Here is a 16102-nt window from a genome sequence, read left to right as displayed (position 1 = left end):
ATAATTAATTTGAAATTTTTAATAATATTTTATTAGAATAATATATTTTATATCATTTTTAAAGAAATTAATTTATTATAAATTTTATAATATAAAAAAAATTAAAAAATTTCTAGTTTTCTAATAAAAACTATATATATATCTAGAGAAAAATAATTCTGCAAAATTTATTTAAAATATAAAAATCTTTTATAAACAAAACACAAAATTATGATAATTATTTATAAATAATTTCTTTATTCATTCGATGAACATTCGATTGAATAAAGGAAATTTAAAATATCTTATATAAAAAAATCCCATATGTTACAATTCAATAATTTTTTAAATCAACTAATTTATTTTTTTTAGAAAGATATATTATACTAATATTCCACGACAAGACTCAAAAAAAATATAAAATAGAGAGACTTGTCTTGAAAAGACTAAATATACTATATATGAAAATAAAAAAGATTTCTCTAAGTAATAATTTAAAAAAGAAGAACACATAACTAACTGTTCCACTTGGAAAATTATTACAATAATAAAATTCGTAGATCATTAACTTTCTCCTGTCACATCGACTGTCATCATTCAATTCGAATCTCAGATTGTATCTCACTTTTGAGAAAAATCGACAGTCAATTAATCAAGCAGCCAATAATCATCAATTTACAGACTATAAGATAATATCAGAAACCTATTTATTAAACAAAAAAATCCATTTTTACGTCCACATGTTGTTCATTGGAAATGAATCGTAAATAATTATAAACATTATCATAAACAATTAATTTTTTTTCTTTTTTATTTTTATTATTTTTTTTTTTTCAAAAAAATATTTTTCCAATGTACGTAACGTCACTTTTATCAAAATTTAAGAAATCACAATTATTCCTCTTATCGAAGAATTTATTGAAAATGCAAAAATTTTATTTACACACGTATCTCTCGATCATCGACGAAGAACATGAAAATTTTTGCAGTATTCTGTGAAATAATTATTTCAAAATTCTGTCTCATGAATTTTAAATATTCTTTTAAATATTATTTAAATGTAATTAGAATGTAGAAGCAAACCTGGGCAATCTGAAGAAAATTTTCAAATTATTTTTAAATTATATTTTGAAGTCATTGAGAAATTATATATTTTTAAAATAACAAAAATATTTTATAAAATATTTCATATAAAAATTAAATTAATACATTTGTAATTAACTTTTAAATAAAAAAATATAAATTAATTGTTATTTATTATTTGGTTTTGATGAAAATAATTGATTTCTTAATATAATTTTCAATGTTTACTATTATTCTCATTTTAGCACTATTATAAACTTATTTATTATTTATAATACTATTTTAAGAATAAATTTTTATTTAAGAAATAAATTCATTATTTCCACAAATAATTATTTAAAATATTTATAATAAAAACAAATCTTATCTAATTTTAATCATAAGATTCAGCACAATTTTATGATTTAATTAGATTTATAGATTGATAGAATTTTTATGCAATATAATTAGAGTTAACATTTATAATATTTTTATAATAATATAACCAATATATATTTATAATAACAACTAATATTTTATTAAAAAAAATTTCAACAAAAAAATTTTTTTTCATTAAAGGAAAAAATTCATTGAAAAAAAATAAACATTTTTAAATATTTTTGTTCTTCTTTTGAAAATGAATAATTCTTCAACTTAATATCTTCCTAATATTGTCTCAAATTCTTTTATTTAATCAAATAAAAAAACAACATTAATTTAAAAATATTTATTAAATAATAATTAATATTATTTGAAATAATTAGTTTTAAATTATTATATGAAATAAATTTCGCCCAAGTCTGCAAAAAAAAAAATTAAGAAATTTATTATGAACAGTTTTCGAAGAATTTAATCCCAAAGCTAATCCTAAAATCGAACGACGTTCAAAAAAGATAGAGAAATTCGAACGAAGATGAAGATGAAATGAGAGATTTACTGTCTGCCCAACAGCGAGATTTTGATGAAAATCTCCGTTGCAAGCACAGAGCAAATATCAAGCTTACACGTGATTGCTGATATCGAAATAAATATTCGATATCGCAATATTGACGCTCTTTCGTAGCGTGATGATCCTCGTTTTCTTTATTTTATTCCCTGGAATACTCCAATACATATCCGTTCTCGTTAGAAATATTTTAAAACGAAATCGATCAAACTTCACTTTTATTTTCGTTTCCATTTTTTACGATTGAAGAGAATTTAACAGATATTCAATGATTAATAAATCAAAAAGTTAAAAATTTGAAATTTTTTATTTTTAATCACTCTTTGGCAAATCTCTATTGAATAGAATTTGATATTTTCATTTTGTTTTGTTTGTTTATTAAAATTTAATTTTATGTTTCAATTTATTTATAAATTAGATCGATCCAAAAAACATTTCTTTATATTTTTATTTTTATAGGATTATATTTTACAATTATAATTGAAAAGAAATTTAGAGAAGAAGCTTATATAATGAAATGAAAATTAAATAAATTTTAATTTCAGATTTTTAAATATGACAAAAATAAAGGGAATGATATAATAATAATTATGATAAAAATAGCCGAATATTATTATACAATATACATATAAAGATTTAAATCACTAACTTAATATAATCAAGTAGAGGAAAAAAAATGAATTCATTATAAATAATTTTCTAAACTAAATAATTTTCAAAAAATCTAGTTTTGAAGATAATTTTTGTTTGAAATTCAGACGATGATAAGAAAAAAAGAAATAATGAAAATTAAAGAAATTAGAGAAAGTCGAGTGTGATGCTTAACCTCCAAAAAAAAAAATAAAGAATAAAAAAAATTCTATTTTGAGGCAGTGACGAGTCATACATAATGAAAAAGAAAAAGGTTAAGTACTAGTTACAATGGAAACAGTAACTTTTTTATGCAAACTGAATGTCATATATTCTACAAAGACGAATTATTACATCATGAGTACATCATGAGTTTGAAAAAAAAAATCTTAAAAAAATTAAAAAAAAAAAAGAAGAAGAATAAAGACTAAGAGAAAAAGAAGAAAAAATTTACAAAAAAGTGGAACACCGGGATTCGTCGATTGATTGAGAGACGTAATATTATTTGTTAAATGAAAATAAGACTTTTTTTTATCATTTTTATCAACAGGATAATATTGGATACTGTGAATATTTAATGTAATAGAAGATTTGAATGATCGATCAATTATAAATTATTCGACATTTGGAATTCAGCCTATTTGTTGACTCAACGAGAATAGTTGTCGATGACTAAAAAATATTGAAACAACATGGTTGAATCGTTGGCAGTGTTGGCACGAAGCGTAAACGAAACTCGCTAGAAAAGCTGAGCGCGTGATTGTAAAATATGAAACATGAGACTACTGTTTTGCATGATAGTGTTTTATATCGATTGATTTTTAAACTTGGAAACTTACCTATAATGTTTGAATTATTTAAAAAATCAGTGAATCGAACAATTTGATTGATGATTAAATATTATATGATATTTTAAAAATTCTTATATACGTATATGTATATTATGTCATTTAAATATTACGGCAAATATATTAATATTATTATATAATATTTTATTTTATTATATTTCTTATTGCGTTTATTAAACATTATAGTATTAAATACTATATTTTTATAAATAGCACTTTTTTTATAATATTTTCTAGCATGTTGTTAAATAATATAATATTAAAGTATTGAATACTATAATTTTTAATATATAATAATATTATATATTAAATATTATAATATATTGAAATTATTATAATTTATTGTAATTAATATAAATTATTTAGTTATGTTCTAGATATTAATTCGATAATACTATATAAAAAATATCACTATATCATTGTATTTTTTTATTTTTAATTTTTGATTATTTTTATCTTCTTTATAACATTTTTATAATATGTTCAAATATCAAATGTTACAATTTTAAAAATTGTAAAATTGAAAATGAATTTTTTAGGAAAATATCTAAATATTTAATAATATTTAATAAAAACATGTTAATTTTTTTTTAATTGATATTTAAATTTATTTTATAAATTCAAATTATTCAATTCAATTGTTTTGAATACTCTTAAGAAGAGATAGATTATAATTTAAAAAAAAAATATTGCTCCAAATAATAAAAAATATAATTGTTTAGACAATTATTCAGTGTATTTAATTATTTTCTGTAACAAATTATTGAATTATCTCTATTATATTAAGATATTATATTTTATTAAGTTTAGAGCTGAAAAATATTTTAATTATTATAGTCTTCGATGTTATATTTGCATTTCACTGTCACGCGCTCAACTTCACTTTATTAGATAACAAAGAATGCAAGATACGAAACACTGCAAAGAATTCCGTATGTCGATTATTTTCTTAGTATATATAATGTATTAATTTGAACACACTACACCATTTTCAGGTATAAACATAAAAAAAATTTCTTATGAAGAATATAAAATTATATTTTTGCCAGATCTTTGACATGTAGGAAAAAAGCAATTTATAAAATATCTATTTTTTAATTAAATTTCTGATGTTTTTTCATAATATCTAAATTATATTAGAAATGTTTCTAACTTTTTTCATTTTTGCTTAAAAAAAAATTGTAGTATGTTCCAATTAGGAATCAATCTATATATTCAATCATGTAAAATGTAAAGCTGTTCATTTCACAATTTAAGTCTTATCCTCGGTTAAAGTTCCACAAACATTCAGCGATCCTTCACGTTAAAAATATCGTGACTTAAATTCACTTGTCGAAAGTGTATTGTCCATGTACTCAAATCTCTGAATTATAAACAAGCAATGAATTGAGTCAAAACCGATTTTAGAAACATCTGCGGACTTTATCGAAGATTCACTGCCCGCACTGGATATATACTACACTTATTCTCGACATAATAATCACAATGAAATCATTAATAGAAATATATACGCATGCATATATATATGCATATATATATATATGAAATTTAAGTAAACGAGCATCATTAAATCATCATGAGGACACCCGTGTTTTTAATGTTCTTGTGTAATAATATTATGTGTGTTGTCTGATGTCTATTTATCAAATAGAAGTCATATATTTTAACACGAAATTATTTCTCGAGAGCTGACGTGTCATCTCTAGAGATTATATCCTATCTAAATATATTTTACGCGCTAAATGTGTCGCTTGAAAAAAGCTGAGGATAGAAAAAAAAACGCGCCAGTGATGGCAGTAAACTTCATTTAGCATCGGTATCACTATTGGTTCAATCATATTTAACGTGGACGACGATAGCAGGCGCGACTGAACTGAATTAGAACACCGATCAAGAGCTATTCCATTAATGCTAAGATCAATTATGTACAAAAATTTGTTTTATATATTACACATGACGATTTTGATCCGTCGTTAGAACTATTCTCCGACAGATACCCGGCAGTTAAAGGAATGGTGTCGAGCGCTATTCCCTTAGGAGAGAACGTTGACCTCGCGCGGTGAACTACACACGTTTAACACGTTGCTTGTTGAGTTAGGCGTGATCTGACTTCGGGCCTCGTTCTGCGCTTGTCGTATCGCCTCCTTATATGGACCTCTTTTCTTTTTATTGTACCGCGTCTGAAACAAAAGCCAAATGATATTAATTATTAAACTGTTAATTGATTATTCTATTATAATAATTAGTAACTAAAAATTAATCAAAAATAATATTTTTTTTTTAAATTAAAAAAATGCTTTAAATAATATATTAAATAGTTACCTTGAATGTTTCTAAAAATGGACTTAACTGGTCACACGACATAAGAGAACTAGTTGAAGAACCATACCAGGCGACATGAGCTTGTGGCCCAGATGATGTACCATCCTCTTTACAAGAAACTGTGATACTAAGGACCTAAAAGAATAAAACAAACATTCAAAATTATAACATTTATTTAAATTCAATGATTATATTAACAAATAATACAAAATAAAAGAATATATGATATAAAACACAAATAGTCAATATTTTATAATATCCAATATTTTATATAATTTCATATTATTGTTGAAATATATTTCAATGCATACTTTTCCAGGCCACCAAGGAAATCCATGAATCTTTCCCCACACTACATCACCAACATCCATTCTTCTACCATTAGCAGTAAGACAATGTTCCACAGGAGTCGCGGCAAGACGCATCATCAAAGGATGAGACTGTGGCGGAAAGTCTGGAGCAATCTCGCCGGCATCGACTTCAGGTTCCTGTTCACTTAGTTCATCACTACTGGCACCAGGACTTTTACAACCCGACGAAGAATTACTCACAGGATAATCACATCTAGCATAAGCGTTTGTATTCAATCTCTTCAGAGATATTGATAATTTTTGCTTCAGGCACTGCTCCTTTATGGCTGTGTACGATTCGCTACCAGGAAGAACATTCCAATTTTGTTGATTCTCAGTGCTTCCAGGTTCCAAGCATGTTTGCTGTTGATGCTGCGATTGTTGGCTCTTGTGTTTGCGGTCTTCCTTGTGTTTTTTTTTATGTTTCACTTTATGTTTGCGACGGTGGTATGATAACGTATCATATGTAGGATTATATCTACAACAAAAGATATATTATAATTAATATCATAATAAACTATAATGAGAAATATAAAATAAAATTATTAATATATGTGAAAGCAAAATTTTTAATTAGATTATTAAATAATGAATGTTATTATTTTATATTATATATAATGTATAAATCAATATTATATTTCATTCATTTTGAAATTATTAAAAATTTGATCAATTACTTTCATTTGCATACATTGCTTAGTTCTTTTCTTTGTTTTTTCAAAATAATAATGTTTTTTCAAAACAATAATGTTTTTTTTTTAAATGCAATATGCAGAAATATGATTTACAGAATATATAGAAATTAAAATAAATTTATACAATAATGAAAACATATCAAATTATAGTTTTTGCTTTAACAATAAATTTTTATTTTAAATGTAAAAATCGTAATTCAAATAAAAAAATATGTACTTATTTTATAATATAAAAAAATATATACTTATTTTATAATATAAAAAAATAAAATACTTATTTTATAATATAGTGACTATAAAAAATAATCACATACCTGACATACATTATATTTATTATTGCATTTATATATAAATTTATTAAGTTCAAATATATTATATTTCATATTATTAGTAATATTTTCACATTAAAATTTTGATAGTATCATAAAAAAAAAATCATAAAAAAATATATATATTATTATATATTTTTCATTGGGAAATAAAAATATGTGCAAATATCTTCTATAATTCTTATATATATTAAATGACAATTATGTCTGTACATAACTATTATCTAATATATACAGTAATAATTACTTTTTATTACATCCATAAAAGTATGAATCTATGACTATGCAATCCATTCATTATGCAATAATTATGCTAATATTTAACATAAGATAAAAGCAATAATTATTAATTAAATATGTATATATTTAATAAGCATTAAGTATATATTTAATAAGTAGTACAATCAATAAATTTAGTACACGTTATCAATAATTTTAACCTATAAATTTTCTAAATGAAATATTTATTAACAAAATTCATATTTTACCTTGGTGATCCATTGCAAGGAGATCTCGCAGGCGAAACACCACCGAGCATTTTCCTTCTGGCTTCTTTCTTAGCTTTCTTCAGTGCACGTTTCGCAGCTTTAGCACTTGCGTCCTTTACACCTTGCTTTTGAGGATCCACTTGCTCTTGTCCATCTTCTTCTCCATCTTCGCGATAATCATAATCATTATCAAAATTTCTCGGCAATTCTAGTGGATCTCTCTCCGTTTCCGTCTGCACATCCTCAGCATCATCAGTTTCCTGCTCATATTCCGGATCCTGGATTTTGGAAGGTATCTTCAGAACGGTTCCCTCGCCTTGAGCACCGAAAGAGATCTTAATCACTGGAGTGGTTCTCGCTGTTCTCGTTGGATCTTCAAATACGGTCTCGTCCCATAAATCTTCCATAGATCCTACAGACCGTTTCTTTCGAGGTATACGACCCGTTCTCGGCCTCATCGTCGAATCAGCTGCCGCGAATGTTTTTTTCTCCTCTTCTTCCGGTATTTTAGCGCTTTCCACCGACGAACTACTAAGTCTTCTGGGTGTGGCGCAGTACGCCATTGATGGATTGCTGTCACAATCTGTCGATTCCATCCGTTCCTCCGTTGGTTCTGTGGCGTTAGCCGATGAATCGCCCTCATCAACTCTGTTGTTCCAATAGGATGGACTAATTTTAACCTTTTCTATGGAAAAGAAAAAGAAAATGATATGAGATTTCAAGAATTTTATTATTATTTTAATTATTTAAATAAATTCATATATAAGTTTTGAAAAATTATCCATTATTATCTTCTAAAGTTCATATATTATTTTAAAAGATTTGCATATTATATGATCAATAATATTATCAATATAGATAAATACTTGATTAATAAATTCATTAATAATGGATTAAAAATATTATAGTAAAATTGTATGGAAAAAATTATTATCCATATTTTTAACAGTATTATTAATCATGTGCAGACTGAAGAAAATAAATTATATAATATTCTTTGAGAGAAATCGGATTAAAATTTTATAAATCATATATCTATTCATATATAGATATTGTATAACAGTGTTTCTCAATTTCAATCAATATTGAATCGCATTAAATTTTTAATGAATCGTGTTAATAACAAATCATTAAATATTGCCTTCTATTATTTTTTTCATAATTTATAAAAGATATTTAAAAATACAATTCAATCTTTACTGATTTTTATAACTTTTTAAAATTTTTTAAATTTATTTTATTTACAGTCGTTAGTTTTATATGTTTTCGTAGTTTGTAATTAATGTTAGAAAAAAATGTAAAATATTTACATACAAAAGTTACTTATCAAATTATATATAATTTTTTTTATACAATGATTCTAATTTATATTTTAATTTAAATATTTGAATCGAAATACTATTACAAATAAATATATAGTAATATGTACTTTTTAATTTATTATTTATAATAATAATCTGTAATAATATTATATATTCATAACTCTCTAAATTGAAATTTCTTGATTTTCCACAACTATTTTTACTTTTTCTTGACGTAATAGTAGTTTTAAAATCATTCACTCATCACATCTTTTTATAACTATTACAACATACATGATAGGAACACTGTATAAATATAAAACGTCGTAATATTATGTCAAGGATAACTAATCACAAATTATGAAAAAATAATTTCACACTATTAGTTTGTAATATTAGGATATTATATTAGGATATTTGTTGATTTATTTTTTTTTTATTTTTAATACAGCAGCAAACGCAGAAAAAATTAAATTAAATCCATATGGAAAATTAAATCAATACTCAAGAGATTAATTAAAAGTAATTAGCAGTATTTCATGAAAAATCTTATTATCTACAAATGAACCTTACATAATTCCATATAATAATTTCATATAATAATCATCGAAGCCCAAGATAATTTTTAAAAGCACTTTTCTCGAACGCAATCTTCTACAAGATTAAGATCACATATTATAAAAAACCTTGTACAAAATGGATCAATATAATAAAACCATTATATAATATAAAAAAGTAAATGAAAAAAGTATACTATTTCATCAATTTGATATTGCTCTAAAACAGTATTTTTTTTTTCAGTGACCTCGTTTTATAATCAATTAACTGGAAATATCTTTTTTATAGTTACATAAAAAATAAAATTGTTGAAAATAAAATATATGTAATATTTTACATTTAAAAGTATTTTTAGAAATAATAATATTTTATTTTTAAACAATCTATTAATTATTTATTTTAAAAATTATTATTAAAAATTATTTTTTCGTTCTATAATTTGCGGTTTTTCGCTTTTTTTTATATGTAAAAATACACTTTTGATAGGACAATTTTATTTTATTTTTTAGAAGTGAATTAAGATAAATAGAAATAATATAAAATACAATAATATAAAATAAAAAAAAAAATAATATAAAAATAATATAAAATACAAAATAAGGATATTAAAAATCCATCGAATATAAATATTTAATATATAACATAAAATGTTTAATATATATGATGAATCTTCAATATTTTTTTAATGTTTACTGCCATAAATCATAAATCATTTATTATATTTTTAGATAACAATATTAGATAGATAGATACATTAGATAGATAAATACAATAATATAGAATAGATAGATATATTTTAGATAGACAATAATTAAAAAAAATATTTGCAAATAAATTTATCTATATTATATTTATATATTAATTAATTATATTTAAGTATACTATATTATAATTCTATAATATTCTCATTTTCATATTCTCAAATTTTACAAAAAAAAATTTATATTATAGAAATAAAATATAAAATTGATTTTGAAAAGATTTTTTTGGAAAATAGGAATGTGGACAAATATTTAATTATAATTATAATTATAATTAATTAATATTTAATAACTTTTTGTATAATTATCTGCTAAAATAAATAAATATTGAAAATTATAGAATTTTTAAATATATTAATTTTTTAAAAAGTAATTACAAATAAAAATAATTTTAAAAACCATTCGATAACTTTATATTAAATCATTCATAATTCTGATTTAAATTTTATAATATATATCATTGTTTAATAAACATGTCAAGGAAGTATATTATAATTTATTGTAATTTATTATAATTCTCAAAATATCTAAAAAATGCAAACTATTATATTATTAATTAGTAATTCATGAAAATAATGAATTTAAGAAACAATATATCGTTTATTGATCATACATCATATCCTAATATATCATTATTTAATATGTGAAAGAAGTAGCATATTATAATTTAATCCTTAAAATATCAATGCAAATTACTACATTATTAATTACATTAATATCAATTAATTCATGAAATTAATGACTTTGAAAAGAAAAAGATTGTTTATTGATTATATTTATAATATTATATCTTAATATATCATTATTTAATAATATATGAAGAAAATAGTATAATCCTCAGAACATCAATACAAACTAAAACATCAATTAATTCATAAAAGTGATGAATTTTGGAAAGAAAAAAATTATTTATTGATCATCTATCATATTTATAACATCTTGATATATATATATATTTTTTTTTATATCTTTTAATATCTAAGATTGGAACTAAAAATAATATAAGAAAATAACAGTCCATGCATCAGTAGAGAATAATTTTTGAATATATTTACATAAAAATTAAATAAAGATAAAAAATATAAAAAAGTTGTAAATAATTAATTTTTTTTTTATATTTTATCAATTATGTATATGAATTACTAAATGAATTACGTATCAAATGAATTGTGTAACGTGATCACTTTAAATAATTCATAAATAACATATAAAGGTATATTATAATTTATTCTAACCCTTAAAATATCAATACAAACTACTATATCATTAATTATAGTAACAACTAATTTATGAGAAAAAAAAATTATTTATTGATCATGAAATAAAGCAAATTTTTTGACTAAATAGCGCAAAAAAAAAAAAAAAATATCATTTAAATATTAATTCTTATAAATTCTTTTTCTTATATGGACTATTTCTTTAAATTGATTTTATTTTATCATTCACTTATCAATTTAATATATTATTCAATATATTTATTAACAGATATACAAACTGAATCATATAACGTGACTATTTCAAATAAATTTAACTTGTAAATTATTTGTTACGTGAAAAAATATTTCATATAAAAATTGCATAGTATAAAAGGAGAAACAATTTGATGTTATTCATTTCTTGCAAATGATACATATATATATATATACATATATATACACAGATATACATATACATATGATATTGATTATTTTTTAAAGAAATAATTATGTATTTTTTAATATATTAATTATGATTATTATTCCTTATAATAATAATGATTATTATTTCCTATAAAAAATTATTTAAAATTATTTATAGTAAAAGATTGTTTAATTTAAGAAATATTTTAATTTGAATTTTGTAAAATATGCAAGGTAAAAAAAATTAAATATATTTATTACTTTTCATCTTAGATAATTTTTTAAAATAATAATTTTTTCCTATAAATAATAAATAGTATCATTTTTATCATAATTTTTTTTAATAATCTGATTAGTCTTTACAAGATATATGATTTAAAAATTAAAAAACAGATGTAACTTTCATATGTCCTCTATTTGCAAAAAAATGAATAATATCACATTATCTCTTCGTTCATACTTTACAATTTTTTTATATTAAACATTTTTTCATAGAAATAATTTATGAATTATTTAAAGTGATTATATAAGATTATTCATCTGATACGTAATTCACGTAATACGTAATTCATATAGATAATTGCTAAAAGATAAGAAAAAAAATTAATTTTAAAATTAATAAAAAATTAATCATTTACAACTTTTTATTTTATATTTTTTTATCTTTATTTAATTTTTATATCAAATATATTCAAAAAGAAAATATATTTTTTACTGATCTATGAATTATTATTTCCTATGTTGTTTTTTCAACTTATTGGTCTCAGAAGATATAAAAAAAATTCGCAAATGATTTATTTATTTCTTAATCTTATTTCAAACAAACAATGGACAAGATGCAAAAGAGCATATAACTTTATTGCATCAAAACCATCATCTTTCTTTTATCAAGAAATTCGATAATCGTTTGAAAAATAGAACAGAGTTACTAAAAGTATAGAATAAATTTTAAATTTTCAAAGAATAAAATTTATATAGTTTTTTTTTAAATGATTGATTTTATTCTAAAAAAAAAAAAAAAACATCGAATTATCTCCTCAACCTGATATAGTATTTTGTTCGAATGTAATGAATAAGAACTGACCGTTTGCTTGTATGGCGTTGTTGATCTCATTCGGTTGCAGTCTCGAAATTTTAGGGATGAGAGATGGTCCAAGCTTCGACGAATCGGGACTGAGAGCTGTGGATGACGAGGATTTGGCCGTTTGGTGAGATGACACCGTAATGTTCTCGGTCTGACACTCGGAGAACAGTACTCTCGAAGCTTTTTGCGGCTGCTGACCGCAACGTCGATCGCTTCTTCGAGTGGATCCATGGCCCGTGACCTAATCGAATCGAAACATCATTTGTTTTTATCGATGCGTGAAAAATCGACTGAGAACCGGTCCATTTGTAATTCCACATCTGGTTTCGAATTGAAAAATTTTATTCTATCTAAAATATAGATCTTAAAAAAAAGTTATACTTTGAAAATGAAAAAAAAATGTTATTTAATGTACAAAACGTTAATATTGCAATATTTACATCTGTCATTTGTTGCATTTTGTATGAAATTGTATGTATAAAATAATTTGTTTACAATATCAATATTTATTTTATCAATATCAATATTTTTTTTATCATAAATTATTACATAATTAAAAGATTCTTTGGATATATTATTTCTATTAAATTTCTTTTGATTAATTAATTAATTAATTCTTTAAAACTTATTTAGATGATTCATAAATTATACATTTGTGACTATTGATAATAAAATTTTATCTTTATTATGCTTCCTGTTAGAGATAGTGAATTTCATCTTTAACTTCTAACAGTTCACGATAAAGCAAAATGTAATTCAAATTCCTAATATTTTAATATGTAAATATGCAAATTACGTAAATTAAACTTGAATAAATATTACATACAGATATGTTACAATCTTAATAAATACCAAGAAAACTTAATCTGTTGCAATCTATCAACATGATTACAAAAAATCATTTAATTATAAATGAAGAATAATTACAAATAAAATATGATAATTAAAGAAGAAAGTAAAAGAGAATGTAAGTTAAAAAAGAAAAGAATTTTTAAAAAATTCTAAAAAATATTTTTAAAAATATTACAAAGAAAAATATTCCAATTGTAAAAAATCTTCAAAAAAGAAAGTCTCATCGATATAACTGTCTTTTAAAACGAATATTATTCAATATAAATTTATCATAATTCAACATATTCAAATGTTATCGTAATAATTTTCTCTTAAAATATTTTCAAAAAATCCCAAAAAGTTTGAAAAATATTTCTAAAAAAAAAAATCGCAAAGAATTCAAAAAAGAATTCTTAAAAAATATCTTCCATCTATTTAAAAGAATACTATTCGATATATTATATTATTTCGAGTTAAATTTATCACGACAAAACAAAATTTTCGTTAAAACTTCAAACATAAGTCACGGCATTAAGAATATATATTCATCCGACACCGAGTCAAGAAACAGTATCTTCTACTACACAATCTGCAAACACGTATAAGGCAAGATGAAAACGTCGGTATTAAATGTACCATTAGAACACTTTGTGTTAAAGTAGGAAGAACTTGCGAGGCAACTTGCCCATGCAAGAATCAAACTGGTATTCGCACAATGTAAGTGGGCCTCTCAAGACAACGCGTTAAGCTACTTTTCCTCTAGTTCAAAATCGTATGACTTTCTTCCATAGTCTGGCGTGTTCTCATTCGACCAAGTTTCCTCCAACCCAATTTGCTCGTCCCTACTCGAAGTTTCGCCACTTTGAGACCTGAAACTTTCCACGACCACGTGTCATATTTGACGGTTTTTAACCATCGAAGCATCATAACAATAAACTTCATTATAAAGTATGATTGAAGTTGTGCAAGTTCAATTTACGTGCTTTTCAATCATCAATTTATACAAGATGGTACACAAATTATTAAAACGAATTTAACGATTGCGTAAATAATGATTTTAATGAAAATTAAATAATATTTATTATATTTAATATTTTTAAAAGTTGTATTATAAGAGTTGGAAATGTTCAGATTCGATTTCTTTAAAATCATGATATTTTATATCATTATATATATTATATCATTATTGCAATAAATAAATAATATGAAAATCAATTTTTAAACTGAAAATATTTATAAATATTTGATAATTTTTCATAAAAAAAGTATTAACATTGTTCATAAATAAAGATATCATTAATTTAAAAGATATTTAAGAAAATATTTAGAAAATTATATTTTTACGTTATTTATTTAAATTTTGCAAAACTTATTGTATGAAAAACAAGATAATGTATCATTTCGTGTTTCTTATTTTTCTTATAAGTTTTGAAAAATTCAAGTTTAAAATTTTTTTAAATATTATAATTTTTAATTATATATGAATAAATTATTTTTTTAAAAAGAATTATATGTAAGCAACCAACATAATAAAAACAAATTTTATTTAAAAAAAACGTGTAATCTTTGAATATTCTCTATGCATTCAATTATAAAAAAAATTAAAACTATTTACATCAAATATATTTATTAATATATTCATATATCTTTGCAGAGTTAATTCAAAAGTTTGTATACAAAAATATCGATGTAGACTTATTTATTATAATTATAAAATGAAGAGAGACAGATAGAATGAGACATTCTGTTTTTGTTGCAATATCACTCTGTTTCTTGCTTTATCTAACATAAATATCAATTGCTTATAATTTGATAAATAAACATTTTTGTTGTTATTTAACATTTTTGTTTAACTTTTTTTGATTTCTAGAATCGATAAAAGATGTATTAAGAATATATTATCATTTTGTATTGATGATTTATAATTGATTTGTATTGATGATACACAAATATTTTATGTCTATTTTTAGTTTTCTGAAAAAAATAAATTTAATGATTTAATATTCTATAGAAATATATAAATATCTAAATGAATAAAAATGGAATAAAATTTTAATAAATTTATGTAAATATATGTGTAGTATGTTTGATTTATTATTTTTTAATATTATTTATTATTATTGAAAATTGAAATTAATAATTTATTAATTTATAATGTAAATATTTAAAATAAATATAAATGTAATTTTTATAGTGTATAAAAAAATAATCAAGAACAATTTTTTAAATATAAAAATTCAAATTCCAAATAAATGGACATATAATATCTTTGCAATATCTAAGCCATTAATATGTTTTG

At 21.9% G+C, this 16102-nt stretch overlaps 1 protein-coding gene across 1 annotated transcript in view; it reads right to left on the bottom strand.

The window, feature by feature from the left end:
• Window positions 1–4242: 4242 nt before the first annotated feature.
• The window catches only part of LOC102672680, a gene marked incomplete at its 5' end in the record, with an annotated part of 63630 nt that continues 51770 nt past the window's right edge, over window positions 4243–16102 (bottom strand). The window contains 5 exons of the mRNA XM_006624695.2: window positions 4243–5645; window positions 5788–5922; window positions 6099–6615; window positions 7650–8334; window positions 12973–13213. Coding sequence (XP_006624758.1) covers window positions 5499–5645; window positions 5788–5922; window positions 6099–6615; window positions 7650–8334; window positions 12973–13213 — 1725 coding nt within the window. The remainder of the gene's footprint in view (window positions 5646–5787; window positions 5923–6098; window positions 6616–7649; window positions 8335–12972; window positions 13214–16102) is intronic.

This window comes from Apis dorsata, unplaced genomic scaffold, assembly GCF_000469605.1.
Source record: "Apis dorsata unplaced genomic scaffold, Apis dorsata 1.3 scaffold_1093, whole genome shotgun sequence".
In the NCBI taxonomy this organism is placed as follows: Eukaryota; Metazoa; Arthropoda; class Insecta; order Hymenoptera; family Apidae; genus Apis; species Apis dorsata.
Note: the sequence above shows the minus strand (reverse complement) of the source record. Positions and strands in the feature narration are given on the sequence as shown.